The 23,086-nt window shown below is 38.4% G+C and overlaps 1 protein-coding gene across 1 annotated transcript; it reads left to right on the top strand.

Moving 5' to 3' along the window:
• Window positions 1–741: 741 nt before the first annotated feature.
• LOC141673045 (uncharacterized) lies at window positions 742–13,847 on the top strand. The gene is made up of 17 exons (XM_074479775.1): window positions 742–1,130; window positions 1,233–1,275; window positions 2,159–2,280; window positions 3,304–3,411; window positions 4,676–4,817; window positions 4,932–5,023; window positions 5,621–5,714; window positions 5,840–6,326; window positions 6,590–6,732; window positions 8,715–9,049; window positions 10,078–10,245; window positions 11,665–11,955; window positions 12,059–12,472; window positions 12,551–12,595; window positions 12,684–12,769; window positions 12,967–13,051; window positions 13,225–13,847. Exons 1-17 carry the CDS (start codon window positions 954–956, stop codon window positions 13,297–13,299), a joined length of 2,907 nt encoding a protein of 968 aa, XP_074335876.1. The 5' UTR covers window positions 742–953; the 3' UTR covers window positions 13,300–13,847.
• Window positions 13,848–23,086: the final 9,239 nt, after the last annotated feature.

The raw sequence follows: 23,086 nt of genomic DNA, 5'->3' as shown, positions 1-23,086 counted from the left end.
ATTTTTTTAAGTTGAGAAATCTTCAGAGAGGTAACATTGAAGTTAAAAAAGCGTATTTATATACTAAATTAATTGAAAGTGATGGAAGAATGATATTTGCAAAAAAATTCGCCTAAGACTTCAAAATTTGTAGGACGAGCCCCCTTAAAATTTATCCCTACGCCGCGTCAATAACCACGATTAGTAGTAATAAAAAAGGGTTAATTATCAAGTAAATCACTTATTGTGTCCAAATATATCAATCGAGTCTCTGATCACAAAACTGACTCAAATGAGTCACTTATTTGAAAATTTGTATAAAAAATATTATTTTATCGTTAGTCGAAATTCTTAAAAGTATTATATATTAAGTTTCACACATTTTTATGAATGACATTATATCCAAATGAAAGATTTCGAGTCCTAGTATTTTAGATAATATTTTTAGATTTCTAAAAATTTATCTACTATTTTTTGTAAATCAAATAAAACAATCAAAAAATTAAAAATAAAGAGTTGATAAAATTTTAAAAATCTAACAATATTATCTAAAATAATAGAACTCGAAACCTTTCATTTGGATTAATATCATTTATAAAAAATGTGTAAAACTCAGCATATAATATTTTTAAGAATTTCAACTAACGATAAATTGATATTTTTGATACAAAATTTTAAATGAGTGATTCATTTAATTCAGTTTTGTAATGAATAACTCCCTTGCGTATTTATAATTAACCGTGATAAAACCCCAGAAACCTTCCCGCCTAAATTTCCAAACAAAAAAAAAACCCTAATTCACCCAAATCTCCCCACTCCCCCAATTCAACTCACTAAAACCCCCCAAATCAAAACCAATCCAACTAACAATTCACCACTCACACACAACACTCCTCCAATTACATCAAATCATTTCTCAAATGGACACTTAACCAACCTTTACCACACAAAACTCATCTCAAACAGCCACAAAAATGATGACCAAAACATTCAAAGGAACAAACGTGTTCATGTCGCGGAACTTAGTTCCGCCTGAGCTTTTCGACACGCTTCACGATGCTCTTAAGCAAAACGGAGCTGATATCTTCCTTTGTTGCGATCCGTCGCGTAACGGAGCCAATGATTATCATGTTATCTCATCTAATGATCATGTATAGACCTGTTTGATATTTTTAAATGTTGTTTATGTATGTACATTGTCATTGATTCCGTTTAAGTTGAATTGACTGTGATTCTGATTTTTTGGATTGTAGGAGAAGTTCGATGATCTTCGAAGTAAGGGATGTAATTTGCTAGGTATGTATGCAGTTAGTGATTGCTCTTTTTTTTCGAGTCAGCGTTAGTTTTTTTTAGCTTCATATTAGTGTAATTCAATAGTATAATTACGCATAATAAATTTAATATTTCCTAATTTGTATGAACTTGTAAATGAAGTTCTGCTGCTCAATGACTACACAAATTATAAGCGGTTTATGTATATTTTGAGGATTGCAAGCAATATTAGATATTTATTTGAAATATATAATGTTCAAGACAAGGCCTCTAAATGATGCGATTGCTAATTGTTGAGGCTATAGCTATTTGTTTATCGGAAATGTAGGAGTAGTTTGATATGTTAATTGTTATGTATCATGTAATGAGGTGTTTGGAATATTTCAGAGTTCTTAGTTTGTAGGAGAAGTTTGATGATCTTTTCGACGTAAAGGATATAATTTGTTAGGTATAATGTTGTTAATGATTGTTCCCCTTTTTTTTTTTGGAGTTGACGTTAGTTTTTTTGAGCTTCTTATTAGTGTAATTCGATAGTATAATTAGGCATCATAAATTAAGTATCTCCAAATTTGTATGAACTTGTACCCCTGCTTAATGACTACTTAAATTATGAGCGGTTTACATATATTTTGAGGATTGCAATTTTACAATATTAGATATTTATTTGAAATCTACAATGTTCAAGACAAGGCCTCTCAATAATTCGATTGCTAATTGGTGAGGCTATAGTTGTTTGTTTATCGGAAATGTAGGAGTAGTTTAGTTTGTTATGTGTTATGTAACTAGGTGGTTGAGATATTACAGAGTTCTTAGTTTGCAACGACATTGTTTAATGGTTTAAGAATCGAGTCAGAGAGATGTTGCTATACTCAGTTACTTATTATTGAGTTCTTTTACCTCCGCCTAGGTCCTCAATGTGTACTTTCATGTGCAAAAGAACGTCGGGTGCTGCCTAAACAAGGGTACACTTGTTGTCTCGCACTAGATGGGGTCAAAGTACTAGCATCTGGTTTTGACTTGAAGGAGAAGGTATTATGCTTGTTTAGTTGTTTTACATTTTTGGGAACTATTTCTCAGATCTATCATCACACACACGAACATTGCATCAAGCTATATTCTTGTGTTCCCAAAACTCTTTCTATAAACAAAGGCCAGTATATACTAATTGATTAAATTGTTTAATTCTGCCTTTTACCAGTTACATGCTTGTTTTTTAAAATAATAATTATATTTAATTATCAAAAACTTATTTTTTTTCCATTTTAAGTGGACTTATGTTGGTAACTAGATTTGCTTGATGACTTTATACTTAGATATATAATTAATTTCCTATTTGATACCACCTTTATCCAATTATTTCTAGATTATCTCCACATAAAGGTTCAATTGGAAATTGGCTTGGCTTTTTAGCGCAAAAGCCCCAGATACTGAGATCAAACTCTTGGTGTGTAATGGAATTTATTTAACTTAAAGTTGTCAACTGATTAACAGTTAGTTTACGCTGCAAAAGCTACAACTTCATTTATACGACCCAATTTGCTTTTATATAGTCAGGATATTATCTTTTAGATATTTCTAGAGAAGTGAAACAGATTAAAATTCATTTTATGCACAGCTCTGAAGTATAGCTAGAGATTCAATATACAATTATGTCCGTAATTTTGTCATTATATGGAAAAAATGGTGCAGTAAGTTAACTATTAACCTCATTACTAATTCTACCATATACCAAATTCCATGTCAAGAGAAATAAAAAAAAAATAAAGTCGCAAGTTGAGCTTAATTGATTAGTAGAAGTCTAGGGCAGTCACATGTTTTATTTGATTTCTAAACTTGTGCTTCTTGCATGTTTGAGGGCTCATCATTAATGTTTTTCATACCCAAATTTTTGGTGTTTCACACAGATTCTTGACACGTTTAATAATATCAATGTGTTTTTATGTTATTTTTATTCTTTTTATTTCCAAGTATAGGCATTCTTCAGTTTCCACCACCTTTTACCCTTTTCCAGATCTTGCTTTCTAATGTGTCATGTTATAATTTTCCTTGCAGAATGAGATTGGTAAATTGGTGACAGCAATGGGAGGTGTGCTGCACATGAAAGCATCATTAGATGTTAGCTTTGTAATTGTAAAGAGTGTCCTAGCTGCAAAATACAAGGTTTCAAATTCTATCTCTTGCAGCGACAAAATTTCATTTATTGATTTCCATACCCTACCCGGTTACCCCTTTCCACCTAAAGCATCACTTTTTGATATTTACTTTTGATGTCTTTCTTACTAATGGCATAGATAGATGTAAACCTTTCCTTCTTCTTTTAGTTCAATGTCAGCATCAACTTACACTTTCATCCGATTGAATTGTACTTTAGTCAATGCCAATATGTTGCTGTAACAATAAATTGTCCCCCTCCCCTCATGATATCATTGTCTGTTACACAAACTTTCATGAGAATATATAGAGGTGTCCACGGCTGAGGTTTCTTGAGTTCATCATGGCTCGTGAAAGAACCTATTACCATTTTACGTGAAGTAATAATAATATTTTGATAATGCAACCCTGCTCGATATTTGACAATTAAGAGTTCTCTCGTATTGGTTGTTCTACAGTTTCTCGGTCAATATTCCTCTTGATCTCAATTTCTTTAGATTAATATTATCTCTAGAAGGCTTAGATCCTTTATCAATAGAACATTTGTCCTTGTTTATGCTTGGTATGTTTTAAAAATTAGACATTATGGAAACACATGCCTTGCACATATTACCCTTTTTTTTGTGATATGAAGCAAACTGCGAGGCTCGCAGGAGCCCCAATCCATTATTATAATATACATAAAAAATGGGAAGGTGGGGTGGGGGGGCATTGAGTAGAAGGTGGATGAAACTTGAGCGTCCCTATCGTCTGTGGAGCAGATACCTGCTCTATTTTCATGTCTCTTTAAATACCAACTATGGATGTGGTGTGCCTTTTTTTTTGCTTCACATGAATAGATTGATTTATCATTTTGAAGTCAATTCATTACATTGATCCTTTTTCCTTTTTATTCATTGTGTAATTATCTGCCACTCGATGTTGCTCGTTTAGTTTCAAAAGTCATTCTGTTCGTAAATTTCTTATGTCTATGCCCTCCGTCCAAACTGACCTCTTCAATTATAAAAATATATATATAGTGGTATATTCAATGCATTCCTGAATTTTTTTTGTTCTTAAAAAACCTTATGATTCACTACCCTTAATTTGACAGTTATCACCTGTCTCCATACTTGTAATGTTAGTGTTTGGTATCATAACTTATCCAGAGCCAATATACATCTGCTAGTCTCGTAGCTCTTTTCAGTTTTTGTTTTAGTACTCTCTTCTTTTATAGAATATACGTCTAAAACTGCTCGTGATGAATTTTATTTTTTTGTCTTGATAATTGCAGTGGGCTGTAAAGACTCTCAAGCCGATTGTTACTATAAGTTGGCTATATCAATGTTGGAAACAGCATCGCGTTGTTCCACAGGATTCATTCAGGGTTCTTCCATTCTCAGGATTAATAATATGCGTCACTAAAGTTCCTGCAGGTTGTCAAATAGCGAATAAGTTAATCTTATATATTATTATTCGCAGTCTTTCGTCTCTGCATGACTACATGAGCATGCCACCGATTATTAAACTAACATGTGCGTTTTACTCAGATGAGCGGAAGGAGATGGAGAAGTTAGTCAATCAAAATGGTGGCACATATTCTGCTGAACTGAACAAGAAGTGCACACACCTAGTCTGTGATATATCCTACAAATGATTTGCTTAAAGATACAGGACTATGAATTTATATGTGTTTCTATCTTGTACACAGTTATAATATGTGTAATTCACTTGTTAGTTATTGTCTTCACTGAAATGTCACTTTTAAATGTTCAAAGTGTAGGCTACCATTGTTCCTGTCTGCTTAAATGTCATCTTTAGTTGCTATTCCCTGCCTCAATTTTCCCTCTCAGGATATGGGGCTTGTTTGGCATACCGAAGTATCGATTTTTCCAACTTTCTCAAAAATTTAATGGTTGACAGGAAAATAATTAGGCTAAAGACAAAGTTAATGTCCTGTATGCAATTTTCTAATGCATTCAGCTTTTGTTTCATAAAATAACATAGCTGATGGTTTTCTTCCAGCCTTCCAGGTCATTACATTTTGCAATATGCTCTTTTATTTAATGGTTTTATCAATCAATTTTGTTTGTGTTAAATGCTGTGTGATGTGCTTATATAATGAGGTAGCTTCTTCATTTTGAAGTCCTCTCATTTGGTTGCAGTCACATCTTCAAAGTTTCAATTTTTTTTTTCAAAAACTAAAGTAGGCATAATTAAATTCCTTGACTGTTAATACGTTCCTGAAGGTGACAAATACAAAGTTGCCAAGAGATGGGGCCACGTTCATATTGTTACCAGAAAATGGTTTGACCAGTCTGTTTCTAGAAAAGGTACTGCCGCAATAAATTCTAGCTATAATTTATGGTGTATGAATGTTAAGATATCAATGATTTTCTACTTCCAGTGGGAGGTTTTTAGCATGCTTTCTGACAGGATATCTTTCTTTGGCCATTAGCATGTCTTAGCGAGGAAACATATGCTGTTCAGGCTACTACTACCAGTACTTCTAAGTTTTCCTTGAAGGTACAGCATAGCCAAGACAAGCTTGGCAAACCTTCTATATGCAGCTTGTCTTCCCTTGACACAGATACAAACTTAAGAACTCCTACATATAGTGGCCTGGTGGGTTCGGATGTCGAAGCTACTCTCTCACAGAATATGTCTTCAAAATTCCCTGACGACCCTGTCAATGTTAAAAAGGAGGATGCTGGAGAACCTGCTATGCTCCCTGACGGTGATACAAATTTTGATGGCTGTGTTGCAGATGACTCTCAAAAAGATGACAATGATTTGTACTTATCAGATTGTAGGATTTCTCTTGTTGGGTTTGAAGCTTCAGAAATGCGTAAGTTAGTCAGCATGATCCGCAGAGGTGGAGGTTCTCGCTATATGTCACTAAATGAAAAATTGACGCACATAGTTGTTGGAACTCCCTCGGAAATGTAAGTTCTTTCAAGTATATACTATATAATCCTTGATTAAAGGATTTTTCGATATTCATTTTTGTTCTGCCAGTATATTCAAGGAAACTTATAAACTGCGAGATAACAAAGTTTATAGTATATGTATCTATGGTTAACATATCTACTTTAAGTTGTTTAGTTGATACTTTATGTGCCCCATTTCATATGATCACTGATCAGGGTAGTATTATGGACGATTCACATAACAATTTTATTCTTACAAGATCATATATATTTTACAGTGAGAAAAAGGAAGCAAGGGGCCATGCAGCTGCTGGTGTTATATCTGTTGTTAAAACCACATGGCTTGAAGAATGTGATCGTGAGAAGAAAGAAGTTCCTGTACTACGGAGGCACACTGGTTATGATTTGCTTATTCCAAAAGGTATGTTGACCATATCCCGAACCTTAGTATGTGGCTATTTTTTATTTATAAGTTACTAAAGTATATCTGGACACATTCTTTTAAAAACACGAAAATTTTTCTCACATGTATAAGTAGTCTCTAGTAGGAAAAGTAAAGTTCTATAATGTACACTAGGGCCAGTGTATATCCCCTCTTGACCTTGTTTTACTCAGGATTATGAAATTTTCTTAATGACCTGGAAAATCACTTGTCGTTACTTGTGGACCCAACATGGTACCCTTACATACTGTTGGTAATTTAAGCTCAATGGACTCAAACTTTTCATTGCTTACAACCATTAAGTACACAATTATCAATATGTGTTAAATATTAGCTAGGAGATGACATAAGTAAGATGATGTCACTATGGTGACATCATAATTACTGTAGCAAGAGTAGCCACCAAGTAAGAAACTGAAGCAGGCTTGAAAGAGAAACTAAGTTTATCTATATAAAGAGACTTAGACTTCCTTCTTGTATAACACGGCATATCAGAAATTGCAGGAGAAGTAGTAGAATAGACAATACACACAGTTCACTGCACTCTTATGTTCATTATCTTTCTCTGCCTTCTTTGTCCATATTCAGTCGTATATACATATAATTGTGACATGGTATCAGTGCGGGTCTATTTGTAAAGAGATATCAGTGAGGGAATCTGCAAGATAACAAGTTTCTCACGGGAAACTTGGTGACTCTGTTTTTTTACCAAACAAAATCCTTATAACAGAATCCAAATCAAGGTATTCAAATATACCAGCCAGCTATTAACTCGAATGGAGATTCGTTCTCCAGGATCTTCATCCGCCAATTCTGCCATGCAGAATCAGGTGACAAAAAAAATTCATGGAAGTGGTAAAAGGGTTCGGGAACCCCAAAAATAAGGTGGCTATCTACTGAAGTGAAGGCAGCTCCTATATTTAAACATGGCCTAAAATATACCGTGTGGTCGAAAGTTCAAGTCCCGGTATCCCAAAATTCTCAATTATATAAACCAAGATAGGACAATCCCAAGATTGGCAATCTCAAGATGGATCTTTAACTCCAAGATGAGTAAATCTCAAGATGGGTCAATTCCTAAGATGGGTTTCAAATCCTAAAATGGGTCTAGTTGGACACTCGGGTTATGCTCACGGGCTCCTAGTGTTTCACTCTTTAATCCCAAGGTAGGTCTTTCATCCCACGATGGGATTTCGAGTGAGGAGGCATGTTAAATATTAGCTAGGAGATGACATAAGTAAGATGATGTCACTATGTTGACATCATAATTACTGTAGCAAGAGTAACCACCAAGTAAGTTACTGTAGCAGGCTTGAAAGAGAAACTAAGTTTGTCTATTTAAAGAGACTTAGACTTCCTTCTTGTATAACACGGCATATCAGAAACTGGAGCAAAGTAGTAGAATAGACAATACACACAGTTCACTGCACTCTTGTGCTCATTATCTTTCTCTGCCTTCTTTCTCTATATTCAGTAGTATATTCATATAATTGTGACAATTTGTTAACCTAGCATTTTATGCTCAATTATCACATTTTTTTAAATATGATTTTGATAACATAAAATTGATGACTCTGGTGCTTTGGAAATATCAGAGATCATTAACTGTTATCCTCTGCAAAAGTTTTCAAGCAGCATCCCCCAAACCTGTAGTTTACTATGTTACTGAATTGGTTCCGTGAACTGACATTGAATTGGAATATATGTAATGTTGCTCCATTTTAAAAGAAGTCCTAAAAGAAATGTTTGGATAACATTAATATTATGCTTGAAAAAAATTGTTAAGTCATGACATACATTTTAATCCTTTTCTACAATTAAATTCATTATTCTGATATTAACTTTGTTAATCTTTTTATAATTCAAGTTTCTTGGGTAGCTCTAACCATTTTACCTTTCAGCATCTCAATTTAACATGTGAAACTTTCTAAAATGTCATCAACTGCATCACTCATTTATAGATCTTGTATCTTCCAATAAGCAATCTGCGAGGTCCGAAACAGTGCTGAAAGAAGGAAAGTCTATCTTCCCCGATGATCAAGTTCAACAACATTTGAATCCCGGACCTGCAGTACTGTCTGACAAGAGTAGAGCACCAGAGTTTATCATAAATATGGATACTTCTGTTTCTTCTGATTGCAGAGACAACACTCAATGCCAAACTTCTGCCCGTAAAAGTAATCACAAGAGCTCTAGAAAAATTCAGTGCGGATCTAGCCATGAAAGTCAAGATGCAAAATCAGCAGTTTTTAAATCGAAGCTATTTCAGTTTTCAAGATACTTTCCTGAAGAGAGGGTAAGCTTTAGTTAGTAGCTTGTTGTGGAGTACTTTTGCTTTCATACGGTAGTAGAGCCTCTAGTAAAGTTTAATCCCTACCATGCAGTGAAAAAGAAATCCGTAATTCTGCAGTAAATGATGAAACCTTAACTTTTATACATAGGCAGATGATAATTTTTGTATCACTTAATAATTTTAAATTCTTTGTACTTCACAGAAAATATTGGCTGGAATATACAAATATGTATTCAAGTATGTGCGTATGCTTAAGTGCAGCTTTTGTAACCTTGATATTGAGCAGATACATGTGCTAGGTAGTTTTCAGTCAATATCATATAATTGTTAATAATGTTTCATTCAATTTTTCCGGGGGCTGATGACACATTAATTATTCTAAAGAATTGCCTACTCTCGACTCATTACACCACAGACCAAGTCCATTTCTTTTATTAGTTATCTGTCATGCTAAGATCTTCATCTGGGATATATGTGTTTTTCAAAAACTTTATCTTCTTAGCAATAAAATGTGACAAAAGAAGTGTCATTCATGAATCTACATCTTAAACTCCTAGCAGGCTTGTGGCTTCCAACTCCTACTAAGATAACAAGGGATATAAGAAAGTAAACCTGTAAAGGCTTTAAGCTAAAGGATTGTCTAAAATTTGGAGAACAAAATTTAAATTTGGTAAGATGAAATATCTAAATACGTTAGATCGAAGCAAAGTTATGCTTCAGCAGTATGATAGATGCATCACCTCGCTTCGTAGGAACAACGAAAACCACCATTTTACTCTTTCCTCTTAATATTAGTAAGAATTTTGTAATAGCATCTAAGCTTCGGTTGTGGACTGGCATTCTTCCATAATTCTAAAAACATTTGGAGAGTATTTTGAAGATAATTCTGGAATTTTTATGTTAATAGCTATATTTGCGTTCCATTGCAACTGTACTTCATGATCTTTTAAATTACTGTGGTTATTTTTTTGTTTACTTTTTTTACTTCCATTCAGTTTTATAAAGAGATTTGAATTGTTTTATGTGCTCAGAGACCTCAAATCGTTCAGTGGATCATTGACGGGGGTGGAGAGGTGGTAAGCTGCCAGGATGAAATGTATGTGCACTTCATTGTTGAGTGTCATGGTGCAATGTGCCATAAAGTTCACGTTACAGGAAGCACTACTGTATCTACCCACTGGATAAAGTCCTGTTTAGAGGTATTTGCGAAGATCAGTTCCTTATTTTGTCATTCAATATTTATTAACATTATTTAGAACTATCTATCTGTCCCATGTAAACATTGTATAGCCTTTTACTATTTAATTACTATTTATTTATTATTATATTTTTTAATAATAATAAAATTATTATTATAGTTTTTGTTTTTGTAATTATTATAATGATTATGATTATTGTTATTGTTATAAAATTATTATAATTATTGTAATAATGATGATTGATGAGGAACAGAAATGGAGAATTGATATATATGTTATTAGTTAGTTTATACTCCCTCCGTCCCGCTGGATAGTTTACGTACACTGTTTGCACGTATTTCGAGACTTCAATAAAGTATAGTTTCATTATGTTTTTTCTTAATTTTTTTTGAATAAAAGTTTAAAAATGAAACTTTTTTTCAGAATTTTTTTTTTTAAAAATGTTATGAAAGTATACTTTAAACGAGTATTGAAAAGCGTGCCGAAAAGTAACGTAAACAATCCAGTGGGACGGAGGGAGTATGTATTTACTAGAGAGAAAATTTAATTTTTTTTATATGTTTTAAATGTGGGGCCAGTATTTTATTAATAATTGAGGTTAATTTTAAAGAAGCCCAATTGTTTACGGGCCTTCGTCCATTAGGTTTGATACTAGGGTTTTATTCTCCATATAAGTGATGTAATCCCCCCACATATTACTAAGATTTGATTATACATTTTTACTGGGAATAATATTGATAATTATTCTTGGGAATTGTTTTATTCCATGCTTATTATATTTGTTTAACATCCTGCCCTGCATCAATGATTATGATGATGATGATAGTAATAATAATAATAATAATAATAATAATAATAATAATAATAGTAATAATAATAAGAATAATATAGTAATAATAATGATGATATTACTAAATGTTATAATTAGTTATATTTTGTTTACAAAAGAATGTTCTTTCCCCACGATTCTTTACTATAAATAGTAAAAAAAATTTAAAGGCCTTTTAGAGTTTTATGGTAACAAACAATGTTGTTTTTTATTGCAAAAGTTGAGTTGTGTTGGGATATGTTATGTAACAATCTAATGTTTCACCTATCCATTTTTCCTGGTGCTCACGAAGCATACTGGATGCACGCCGGCAGGCCTTTTCGTTTTAGGTTATCTTTATTACTGTTCACCAGGAAAAATCTTATAACAACATAAACAACAAGTTCAGTGAACCAACTTTAAAGAGATGTCGCTGAATGTATTGTATATAATGTTTTTAAATACATTTGGAAGGTGTGGTAGTATCTTTATATCAACCTGAGGGAGAAAGACATATAGTGGGAACATACATTTTTCCATCCTTGCCATGTTATTTGAATATATCTCTCATATGGTATGCTAAATATATGATTGTTATACTGTCATTGAAGGATGGACAGCTTCTTGATATCGGCAGTCACATTCTCTATTCTCCACTGCCCTGTCAGATTCCATTACCTGGATTCCAAAGCTTTCATTTCTGCATCTCACAATATGATGAGAAAGACAGATTACTACTAAGAAATCTATGCTTCACTCTAGGAGCCAAATTTGCAGAAAAATTGACTAAAAAAGTTACTCATTTACTCTGTAAGTTCACCAGTGGCCCAAAGTATGAGGCTGCTTGCAAATGGGGGATACTTCCAGTTACCTGCGAGTGGATTTATGAGTGTGTCAAACAGGTCAGTTCTCCATCTTTCTGTTTTCGTTAAATATACATTTAGTCCTGCCTGTCCTAGCATTTGATTCATTTATGCAGTACGCATACTTTTTATTTATGGACAGAATAAAGTTGTTGCCCCAGTTTCATTTTGTCCAAATGAAGTTATGTCTGAAGACCGTGAGGCAGGAGTGTGCACCGTGAGCCAGTATCCTACGCAGGCAGTTAAAATGGTGTCTGGAGACAGTTCCTCCCAGCTGACAAGCCAGTCACTAGACCTAAAATGCTTACGGACTGAACTTACTGGTGGCACAAGTGACAAGGCAGAGGCAGATCACACACGTCGTGCCAAGAAAAGGGCAAAAGTTTCTGATAAAGACCGCTGTAATAGTATATTGCCTAGAACCAAAAGCCCGATTAATCCTATATGTGAGATTAATACTAAGGAGAGCTTCCCAACAGAAAAACCCGTTGAAGTGTCTTTTGCAGTTCCTGATGTTGCTGCAGCTATCGAGGATTTGCTGGAGGAAACGAGCAAGGTAATAACAAAACCTATTGCGCCCGATGACATTGTTTGACCATAAATACTTCTCATGTCTTTTGACTTTTGGTTATAGATTCCTGATCAGAAGTCACCTGGGAGAACTGGATGCGTTAAAAGTGTATCCTTCTATCCACTTGATAATATTTTACCTGTTTTCTTATATGGTTGATGTTTGCAGCAATGTCATTTCTTAATTGTTACAACAGCTTTTCTCATCTGATTGCGTAATCCTGGGTCAAGATCATGCTGATCTGCAATCTGGTTTTACATTGTCTAAGAACTGGATACACAGGTTTTGTTCTAGGCTTTTCTATAACTCTTGTCAACAGTTCATATACTGTCATAATTTACTATAAAATTTGGCAGAATCTGGGCTTTCTTGTGCAGTATAAGCTAAGAATTATTCTTGGGTGTGTCGTTATTTAAGTAAAAAATTAAGCTCATCTGTTATGTTTTGTCTTTTATTAAGTTCTTATCAATGTGCTTCAGGACGGACAAAAAGGAGGACAATTGCGTTTCCTTTCAAGAAAAAAGCATTTTTGATGGTTTCAGTGAAACCCAAACAGAGTCCCAGGTTTTCTTTATTACCTAAAATTGTCAATTTCATTTAAATTTTAATGATGTCAAGATGATCACAACACCACTCAAAATCATTCAAGATTCAACAGAAAAGTTACACAGTACGAGTAACATAAAACGAAAGACAAGAGTGCGTCAAGTCTCATTATCTTGCGTGTTCAATTGCAGGTTGTTGGGTATGAAGAAGATTTATCTGGAAGACAAATGATTATAGATAGAGTCCGAACACGTAGTTCAATGTGAAGATTGACTTCACTTGCCACTACATAATTTGCAGAACAGAAAAGGGATACCAGGCGACAAATAGAAAAGAGGTGGGCGCCGGGAGAGGGGGGTGGGGGGTGGAGAAAAAGGAAAAGAGCTTGGTTATCAAGTATATTTTAAAGACCCGATCAGTTAGACTTGAATTTTTCATTACTGTCTTAAAAATATAGGAAGATGTGTAAAACCATGCAAGGGCAGCAGTGGGAGGAAGATGGAAGAAAGGGCTTATGAAAGTGACGAGACCAAAGCTTCAAAAACAAGGCAGGTTTTTCCCTTTACTAGTTCAGAGGGCTGACAGATATATGCTTCAGCACTTGGCAAGTCTGCATACTAATGTCAACATGTTTTTGTTTCACATGAACTCTGCCAGTTTTATTTGAGATAGTAAATAAAAAACACGGGACAAACAAACAAATATAATAGTTTAGTTTCGCTACTAGCCCATTTCATTTAACGTGCTTTATTTATGCACTAGAAATTTCTCACAAGCTAATTCTTTTTAAATATTATTTTCCCGAAAGGTTTATAAAACATGTGCTTTGCAGTTTGCAGGGTAAACAATAGCTTATGTTTCGATTTTTTTTATAATTTGCCCATCCCCAACAGTAGTCGTATTTACTTGACACCTTATACTTTTTCAAGGAACACAACAATTCGAAGCTGGGTTGTGTTTCGTTTTTTTTTTTCTTTTAAATTCTTGCATTTATCTACTCCCTATGTTCCGGTTGATAGGGTATAAGAGACCTGGCTAGGATGTAACTAGGATCTAAAGGACACCAGACTCGATCGATGGTCCGAGACCCCCCTCTCCCAGTCCCAGAACAATCAAATGGAGAGACCAGGCCCGACCCCATCACATTACCCGGATCCGGATCCGACAGGGAGCCCGGACCTAATACCTACCCGGATCCGGATCCGGACTCAGACTGTCATGAGCGGGGTCCTAGCAAACACATGCACATCCTACAACCCGCCAAGGAGGGGTACGTGGGCACGTGACTATGACAGCTATTAACAACCAACACTCCAGAAAAGTACGGCGCGTGTCAGAGGCCGTTAGGACACTCTGGAGGTGGTCCTCCCCTGGGCACGTGTAAGCAATCCGCCCAAGCCAGGCGTCCTCCGCTCCCAAGATCCAACGACCCAGATTTAGAGGTAACTACCCCTAAACCGTACCTTGAGGCTATATATACCCCCAAGACTGAAGGGTTTAGGGGTTGGAAAATATTCACACTCACACACTCTCATACATTCAAAAACACATAGCAGCCATCACATATAAACATCCATACACACACACAGCAGCCTTTACATTACTTACATAAACCTTCTTCTTTTCCAAAGCCTGCTCTCATTCTCGCACCGGAGGCGCCGTGGGAGCCAAATCCCCCTTCCGGTGTTGTTTTGCAGGCGCCCAACCAGCAGCTACACCCCACCCCCGCACAGAAGGTCCAGGAACGCCGTCGGACGGAGCCGCCCGCTCACCGGAGTTATCATTTGGCGCTAGAAGGAGGGGGCTCCATCCTTGGGTCTCGGTGCCCCTGGATCCATCTTCATCAGCAAACTCTTGAGAGAGTCCACTTTCAAACCTGTAAGAACATAAACAACCAAACCCTTTCTTGAATATGAGTTTTCATTTTAGCCACGTTTGTATGAGCTTGTTGCTTTAGGCCAAGTTTGTGTGAGCCCGCTCTTGTTTGTTAAGTTTTAGTTGTTTAGGGTTTGATAATCTTGGTAATCTTGAAGCCTGAGGTTTGATAGTCTTGGTGATTTTAAAACCGAGAACTGTTTTAGCTTGCATATTTTCTTTTGTGTTCAAGAGCCTGCTGTTCTTGTTTAGTATTGTTGTTAGCAAAACCCAGAAAATTTGCTTGCTGTTATTCTGGAATTTTTTTGTAATCTTCAAAAAAGCAACCTCAGATCCACATTTGTAGCCTCAAATCTTGGTCAGTTGTTTGTACATTTGTGGTGATGGCAAGAGTAGGAAAAAGTACAGCTGGTAGGCCCTCCGCCAGTACCCATATTCAGGATCAAGACCCCTCTCAAGTTCAAGAACCTGGAGGAGACAGGGAGACCTTCCAGGAGCAACCACTGACACAGCATACCCCGATCAGGGATGCTAGAAATGTCATAAAGCTAAATCAGTACAAGTACACCAATGTTCCAGTTGCAGAGGAGCATATGGCTAATTTAACAAGCCATGAACTCGCTGAAGCAATCAGGCTCTACAGAGATGAACAAGCCCGGGCTCAGATGGAATTTGAACAAGATGATGAGCAAGAAGAGTCTGGGGACTCTCAGCAATCCAGGAGATCTGTCTTCGACCGAATTGGGGCTAAGGCAAAAAAGAATCAAAAAGAGTCTAGTAAGAAGGAGACAGAAGCAACCAGAAAGAAAAAGTTAGAAGAAATCAGAGAAAAGATAAGAAAAGAAGAGGAGGAAAAGCTGGAGCAAAAAATTCAGAAAATAATGCAACTGGAGGAGGAGAGGCTCCTAGCTAAAGCAAGAGGCAAAAGAACTCGGAGGGACCCTACCCCCGAACTTATTTCTGATGACGAAGAGGAGGGTCAGAAAGATCTCAAGGACATGATTTACGAGCTCCAGAGAAAAATGGAGAAAGAATCCGGGGTGGAAGTTGGGGAGACCCTCACGCCCTTCAGCCACTCCCTAGAAGCCATCCCTCGACAGAAAAATCTCAAACACTACAACTTCGATTCTTTCGATGGGCTGGGGGATCCGGAAGAGCACCTCAACTATTTCGAACAGATAGCTCAGATATACTACTACAATGACTTGACGAGATCCAGATTCTTCGCTTCGACCCTCAAAGGGGGGGCTCAAAGATGGTTCAACAGAATCCCATCAAGAAGCATCCACTCCTGGAAAGAATTCAGAGGAGCCTTCCTTAAAAGATTCAGAGCCAACAAAACACATGAAATGCACATGTGCCACCTGGAGACAATTCGCCAGTATGATAACGAAGCACTGTCAGCCTATATGCGGAGGTTCCAAGAAGCCATCAACAAAGTTTCGAATCTCGATGAAAGGGAGGCTCTAAGCATATTTCGAAGAAACCTGGATCCAGAACACAACGAGAGATATATTGTGGAGTTGATAAACAAGGAACCCCAAAGCCTGGCCGTTGCTTATTCTATGGCAGCCCGGTTCATAAAAGAAACGGATGTTCTTCAGGCAATGAGAATAACTCGGAATGGAGGAAACAGGAACAAATCTTCTGATGACCGACCGAAAGGGGGTTACCATCAGGAGAAAAAGTTCAAACAAAGCAACCAAACCCAACAAACAAATGTTGTACAAAATACCCCAATATTCCAAAGATTGGGCCCTAAAACAGAGTCCAAAAGTGATCCCGGTCCCCCTAGGCAACAAAGGGAGCCTAGGCAAGAGCCAGAGTGGACACAACTAAACAGGACCCGGGAAGACATACTGAAGGAGATCAAGGGAAAGCCATTCTACTATCCTCCAAAGTCAATGCAGACTCCCCTAGAGAGCAGGCCTTACAACAGGCAGTGCGACTATCATGAAACCCATGGGCACAAGACTGAAAATTGTCTCTCTTTAAAATACTTCATTGAAGATCAAGTCAAGAAAGGCAACCTGAATCAATACATCTCAAGAGAGAAAAATCAGAGAGAGGAAAGGCAAAAAAAAGGTAAGAATGTGGTAAATGTGGTCCTAGGAGGCTCACACTCTCCCCCTAGGAGCCCGGGCTCAGGAGATGAGGTATTCTCAATCCAATCCTACCCGGAGATGATGATCTCATTCAGCAGCAAGGATTATGAAGGGGTCAACCCAAATCACAACGAAGCCTTGGTGGTAACACTTGATATCTTTGACAATGAAGTGAGAAGGATGCTGATTAATAATGGATCTTCAGTAAACATACTCTTCAAGCATACTGTGGACCGGATGAAGCTAGGGAGCGTGCGCTCAAATGAATGCCGAGAGGACCCTCTGTATGGGTTCGGGAACAACTTGGTCCCGATCCAAGGAACTTTGTACTTGCCAGTGATATTTGGATCGGCCCCAAACCAAGTTACCCATGTGATTAAGTTCTACGTGATCAATACTCCCTCATCTTACAACGGCATAATCGGGCGCTCAGCCTTGACCAGGATCCAAGCAATCACCTCCATATCACATTTGAAAATCAAGTTCCCAACCCCAACCGGGGTAGGAGAAATCAAGGGAGACTATGAGGTAGCTGAAAGATGTTATAGCCAGACTCTGGTAATGACTGAGACCCATCAAGACAACAAGAGAAAGGCTGTCATGCTCCGGAAACAGCAAAGTATTAAGAAACATCGCCAACAATCAAGGGATGACGGGAGAAAAGAAGTTCAGGTCATAGAGACCCTCTCAGATCCAAAAGCAACCAAACAAGGCTCAGAAGAGCAAAAAAGCAACCAAGTCACAGAAGGGATTAAATTGGGCCTAGGCATTGACCAAACCAACCCTACTGTGCAAGCAACCAACCCAGAAATGACTGAAGAAAGAAACAATAAAGAGATGACAGCCCAGGCTCAGATTTATATGAAAAAGAACACAGAGGCTCGGATCCAGAAGATGGTATCAGATACGGATCAATCCAAGATAGAGGCCGCTGTTGAAACAGAAACAATTCTGATCAGTACAAGCGATCCTACAAAAAAGATAAAGATAGGATCCGGGCTCGAGGCTAATTTCAGAAAAGACCTGATTTCGCTACTCCAAGAGTACTCTGACATATTTGCTTGGACACCAAGAGACATGCCCGGATTGGATGAATCCATAGCGACGCATAACTTGGACGTCAACCCAGAGAGGAAGCCAATCAAGCAAAAGAGAAGAAATTTTGCCCCGGAAAGGCAGAAAGCAATCGATGAAGAAATTGAGAAGCTATTGAAAGCGGGAATAATATGCGAAGTCAAGTACCCGGAATGGCTGGCAAATGTAGTGATGGTGAAAAAAGCAAACAGAAAATGGAGAATGTGTATCGATTACACAGACCTGAACAGCGCATGCCCCAAAGACCCCTACCCCTTGCCAAACATTGATCAATTGATCGATGCGACTTCTGGGCACGTGATGCTAAGTTTCATGGACGCCTACTCGGGGTACAACCAGATCAAGATGAATCGCAGAGACATTCTAAAGACAGCCTTCATCACCCACATGGCGGTCTATGCCTATATAATGCTGCCGTTCGGATTGACTAATGCGGGAACAACATATCAAAGGGCAATGAATAAAATTTTCAAGGACCAGATTGGAAGGAACCTGGAATCATATGTCGATGACATGATTGCAAAGTCCACAAGCATCCCCGAGCACATAGGAGACCTGAGAGAATGCTTCGACAACCTGAGAAAGTACTCACTCAGGCTCAATCCAGAAAAATGCACATTCGGAGTAGGGGCAGGAAAATTTCTTGGATTCATGATAAGCAATCGAGGAATTGAAGCCAACCCAGAAAAGATAAAGGCAATCCAAGAGATGAAGACCCCCAGAACGCAAAAAGATGTGCAGAAGCTAGAAGGGTCACTGGCTGCACTAAGAAGATTCATCTCCAAGCTAGCTGAAAGATGTCTACCCTTCTTTGACCTGTTAAAAGGAGCAACCGACAAGAGAGAAGTTAATTGGAGCCCGGAATGCCAAAGCGCATTTGAAGAAATCAAAAGGTACCTTTCTCAACCCCCTGTGTTAACAAAAGCTCAACCCGGGGAACCCCTATCCCTTTACCTGTCAGCAGGGGCCCTGGCAGTTGGAGCAGCCTTGATCAGGGAAGAGAATGGCAAACAACAACCAGTTTATTATGTGAGCCAAGTGCTAAAAGATGCAGAGACCCGGTACCCGAGGCTAGAAAAGTTTGCTTTTGCCTTAGTCACAGCATCCAGAAAACTCAGACACTACTTCCAGGGAAGGGAGATACGAGTTGTAACAAATCGACCATTAAGGAAGATAATACACAAGCCAGATGTCTCAGGGAGGTTGGTAAATTGGGCAGTTGAGCTAAGTCAGTTCAACCTAACTTTCATTCCTAGAACAACAATCAAAGCCCAGGCTCTAGCTGATTTCATCATAGAATGCAATTTCCCAGAAGAAGAGCCCGTGCCCATGTGCATTGACCCTGAGAGAAACACAGATCAAAAAACAGAAGCCTGGGCTCTCAACGTTGATGGTTCTTCAACCAATGAAAGATCAGGAGCCGGGCTCATCCTAAAGAGCCCAGAAGGGTTCACAATCCAAACATCAATCTCCTTTGCATTCTCAGCAACAAACAACCAAGCAGAGTACGAGGCCTTGATTGCAGGATTGAAGCTAGCAAGAACACTCGGGATCCAGAATCTCAAAATCTACAGCGACTCCCAGATCGTCGTAAAACAAACAAATGGCGAGTACATAGCCAAGGATCCAGTTCTAGCCAAGTACCAGGCTCTGGTCCAAAGCTACCTCGCCTCGATACCAAAAATACAAGTCATCCAAATCTGCAGAGAGGAAAATTCAGAAGCTGATACACTATCTAAGCTTGTTCAAAATTCATCAGACCTGGATTGCTCCGTCTACTTCGAAGAATTGCAGAAACCAAACACAGAGTCTGAGGAAGTTATGGAAATAGACAACAGTCCAAATTGGATGACCCCATTCATTAACTACTTGGAGAAGGGAGAGCTCTCGGAGGACAAGGGGAAGGCGCAAAGGTTAAAGGCAAAAGCTTCAAAATTCTTCATAGAAAAGGGAATACTCTATCGTCGGACCTTCTCATCCCCAATACTCAAGTGCATAGGCCCAGAGAGGCACAGTACTGCCTCATGGAAGTTCACGAAGGAATCTGCGGGGACCACATGTCCGCAAAAGCACTAGCTCACAAAATCATAAGGCAGGGGTACTACTGGCCTACTATCCATCAGGATTCAATAGACTTTGTGAAAAAATGCAAGGAATGCCAACTCTTCAGCAATGTGACACGGATGAGCCCAGTCCTACCTTCTTCAGTCTTGTCACCAATCCCATTTGCTGTATGGGGGATTGATATCATGGGACCCTTTCCCAGGGCCCGAGGAGACCTCAGGTACTTACTAGTCTCAATTGATTATATGACAAAATGGGTAGAGGCAAAGGCAATGAGAACAATAAACCAACAAGACTGCATCAAGTTCATGGACAACATATTGATGAGGTTTGGGATCCCGAGGGTATTGGTCTCAGATAATGGTCCGCAGTTCGTTGTTTCAGAATTCGAATCCTACCTTCAAGAAAGGGGCATCCGGCACAAGAAGTCATCAATAGACTACCCTCAAGGAAACGGCCAAGTTGAAGTAACAAACCGAATACTTCTCAGGGGGATAGAGAAGAGACTCAGGGAAAGCAAAACCAAATGGCCAGAAGAATTGCATAATGTACTTTGGGCATACAGAACAAGCCCCGGAACAAATACAGGAGAAACCCCTTTCAAGCTGGCTTATGGAACTGAAGCCATGCTACCAATTGAAGTAGGATCCCCCTCCCATCGAGCAATCAACTTTGATGAGATAACAAATGAGGAGGGGCTCAGAACGAATATTGAGCTAATTGACGAAGTCCGAGACCAGGCAGTGGCAAGAATGGAAAAATATAAGCAGAAAACAAGAGAGCACTTCAACAAGAAGTCCCGGGTCAAAAACTTTCAAGTTGGAGACCTGGTCCTTCGAGACACGGAAGCATCAGACCCCACCAACACTGGAAAGCTAATGCCAAAGTGGGAAGGCCCATACAAAGTCAAGGAAGTTCTAAGGCCAGGAACATACAAGCTCATGAACATGGATGAGTCTGAAGTACCGAATACATGGCATGGACTCAGGCTCAGAAAGTTTTACCAGTAGAAAAAGCAACCAAAAGCAACCAGAACTTGTAGCCTATGGCAAGCAACCAATCTATGATCCTATATTTTGTATGAAAAAATTTGCAAATCAATGAAAAGAATTTTCCTTTATTAGAAAGTTATTACTTTTAAATTACCTGTTATGGAAGCAAAAAACAACCCGGGTACCTTCTCATACCTGGGTTAGAAGCAAAAAACGAAAGCAACCACTATTTGCTTAGAAAAATTCTAAGTAAATAGAGCAATCACCAATCCGGGTTAGACATACCCGGATTGAAAGCAAATTTAAAAGCAAAAAACAACCCGGATTAGCATTCAAATCCAGGTTGCAAAAAACCATTATGTACTTAAATTTTCCAAGTACATAAAGCAAAAAAAGCAAACATCAACCCGGGTGGGTCATATACCCAGATTGAAAGCAAATTTAAAAGCAAAAAACAACCCGGATTAGCATTCAAATCCAGGTTGCAAACAACCATTATGTACTTAAATTTTCCAAGTACATAAAACAAAAAAGCAAACATCAACCGGGGTGGGTCATATACCCGGATTGAAAGCAAATTTAAAAGCAAAAAACAACCCGGATTAGCATTCAAATCCAGGTTGCAAACAACCATTATGTACTTAAATTTTCCAAGTACATAAAGCAAAAAACCAAACATCAATCCGGGTTAGACATACCCGGATTGAAAGCAAATTTAAAAGCAAAAAATAACCCGGATTAGCATTCAAATCCAGGTTGCAAACAACCATTATGTACTTAAATTTTCAAGTACATAAAGCAAAAAATTAAACATCAACCCGGACACGGTTCCATACCCGGACCATCCCTGATATGAACCCAATCCGGATTAAGGGCCATAACCAGGATCCGGATTGCTAAAAAAAAAACAGATCGAAGAAAAGCAAATATTTTCTACAACGAAATAAGAGTTTAAAACACAATCCTGATTGCCATCAATCCGGAACGAATCCAAATATTACACAAGGTCCAAATAAAAGTACGACAAATGGGAAATCCTAGAAAATGAAATTACATGGGCTGGGCCCGAGAAGCTTAGCAAAGCTGATCCGGATCTAGAGAAAGCTGGGGCTCGGGCCATCGTAGGGTTCCGGTTCCCCTTGACCCTGCTCAACTGCAGCCTTTGCAGCAAAGAACTCCTGGATGAAGCTCTCCCAGGACGCCAACGGGTCGGTCTTGATGTGCCGCTCAGCAACGACCCAGGACCTGCGCACCTCGGGAACCCCGACCTGAGCGACCTCAAAGTCATAAACATCATTAGCCTTGAACTCGGCAATGATAGCCTCCTTGTTCAGATTTTCTTTAGCAGCAAGCTCGGCCTTGAGCCTCTCCACTTCCTTGGCCAGCCCCTCAGCCCGGGTCTCGGAATCCTTCAGCTTCTCATTCAACCCGGCCTCCACCACACGGAACCCCTCTCGGGCCTCCTCCAGCTCACCCCTCAGGGAATTGGAAAGCATCTTCTCAGCTTTAGTCCGGTTGTTGGCCTCCTTGAGCTCAGTGAAAGCAACATCGGAGCAAATGGATATTGCACTCCCAAGCTGAGAAACAAAAAAAACACATGCTATTAGCAAAGCACAAAGTAAATTAGGGGACATAATCCGGAACTAAGAGCATAAAAATTCAGAAATTACCTGCCCCCATTGACTTGTGACCCTCTTCAAGGCAGCAGCCATATTGTAGCCCTCAACCTCTTCCCAATCTTCTTCGGAGGGGATACTGGACATGAACCCGGCTAGGTCGATTAGAGTTTTGGTGCCTATCTTCACGGCCTCTCCGTCGGGCCCTCGGCCTTCCGAATCACATATAACCCGGTTGGAAACCACAGCCTTGCCCCAGGGTGGCTTGTTCGGAACAGATTTTCTTTTCTTACTCGGGGGGCCATC

The sequence above is a fragment of the Apium graveolens genome, chromosome 7 (genome assembly GCF_009905375.1).
Source record: "Apium graveolens cultivar Ventura chromosome 7, ASM990537v1, whole genome shotgun sequence".
NCBI lineage: Eukaryota > Viridiplantae > Streptophyta > Magnoliopsida > Apiales > Apiaceae > Apium > Apium graveolens.
The sequence above is the reverse complement of the archived record's forward strand: the minus strand, read 5'-3'. Positions and strand labels throughout refer to the sequence as shown.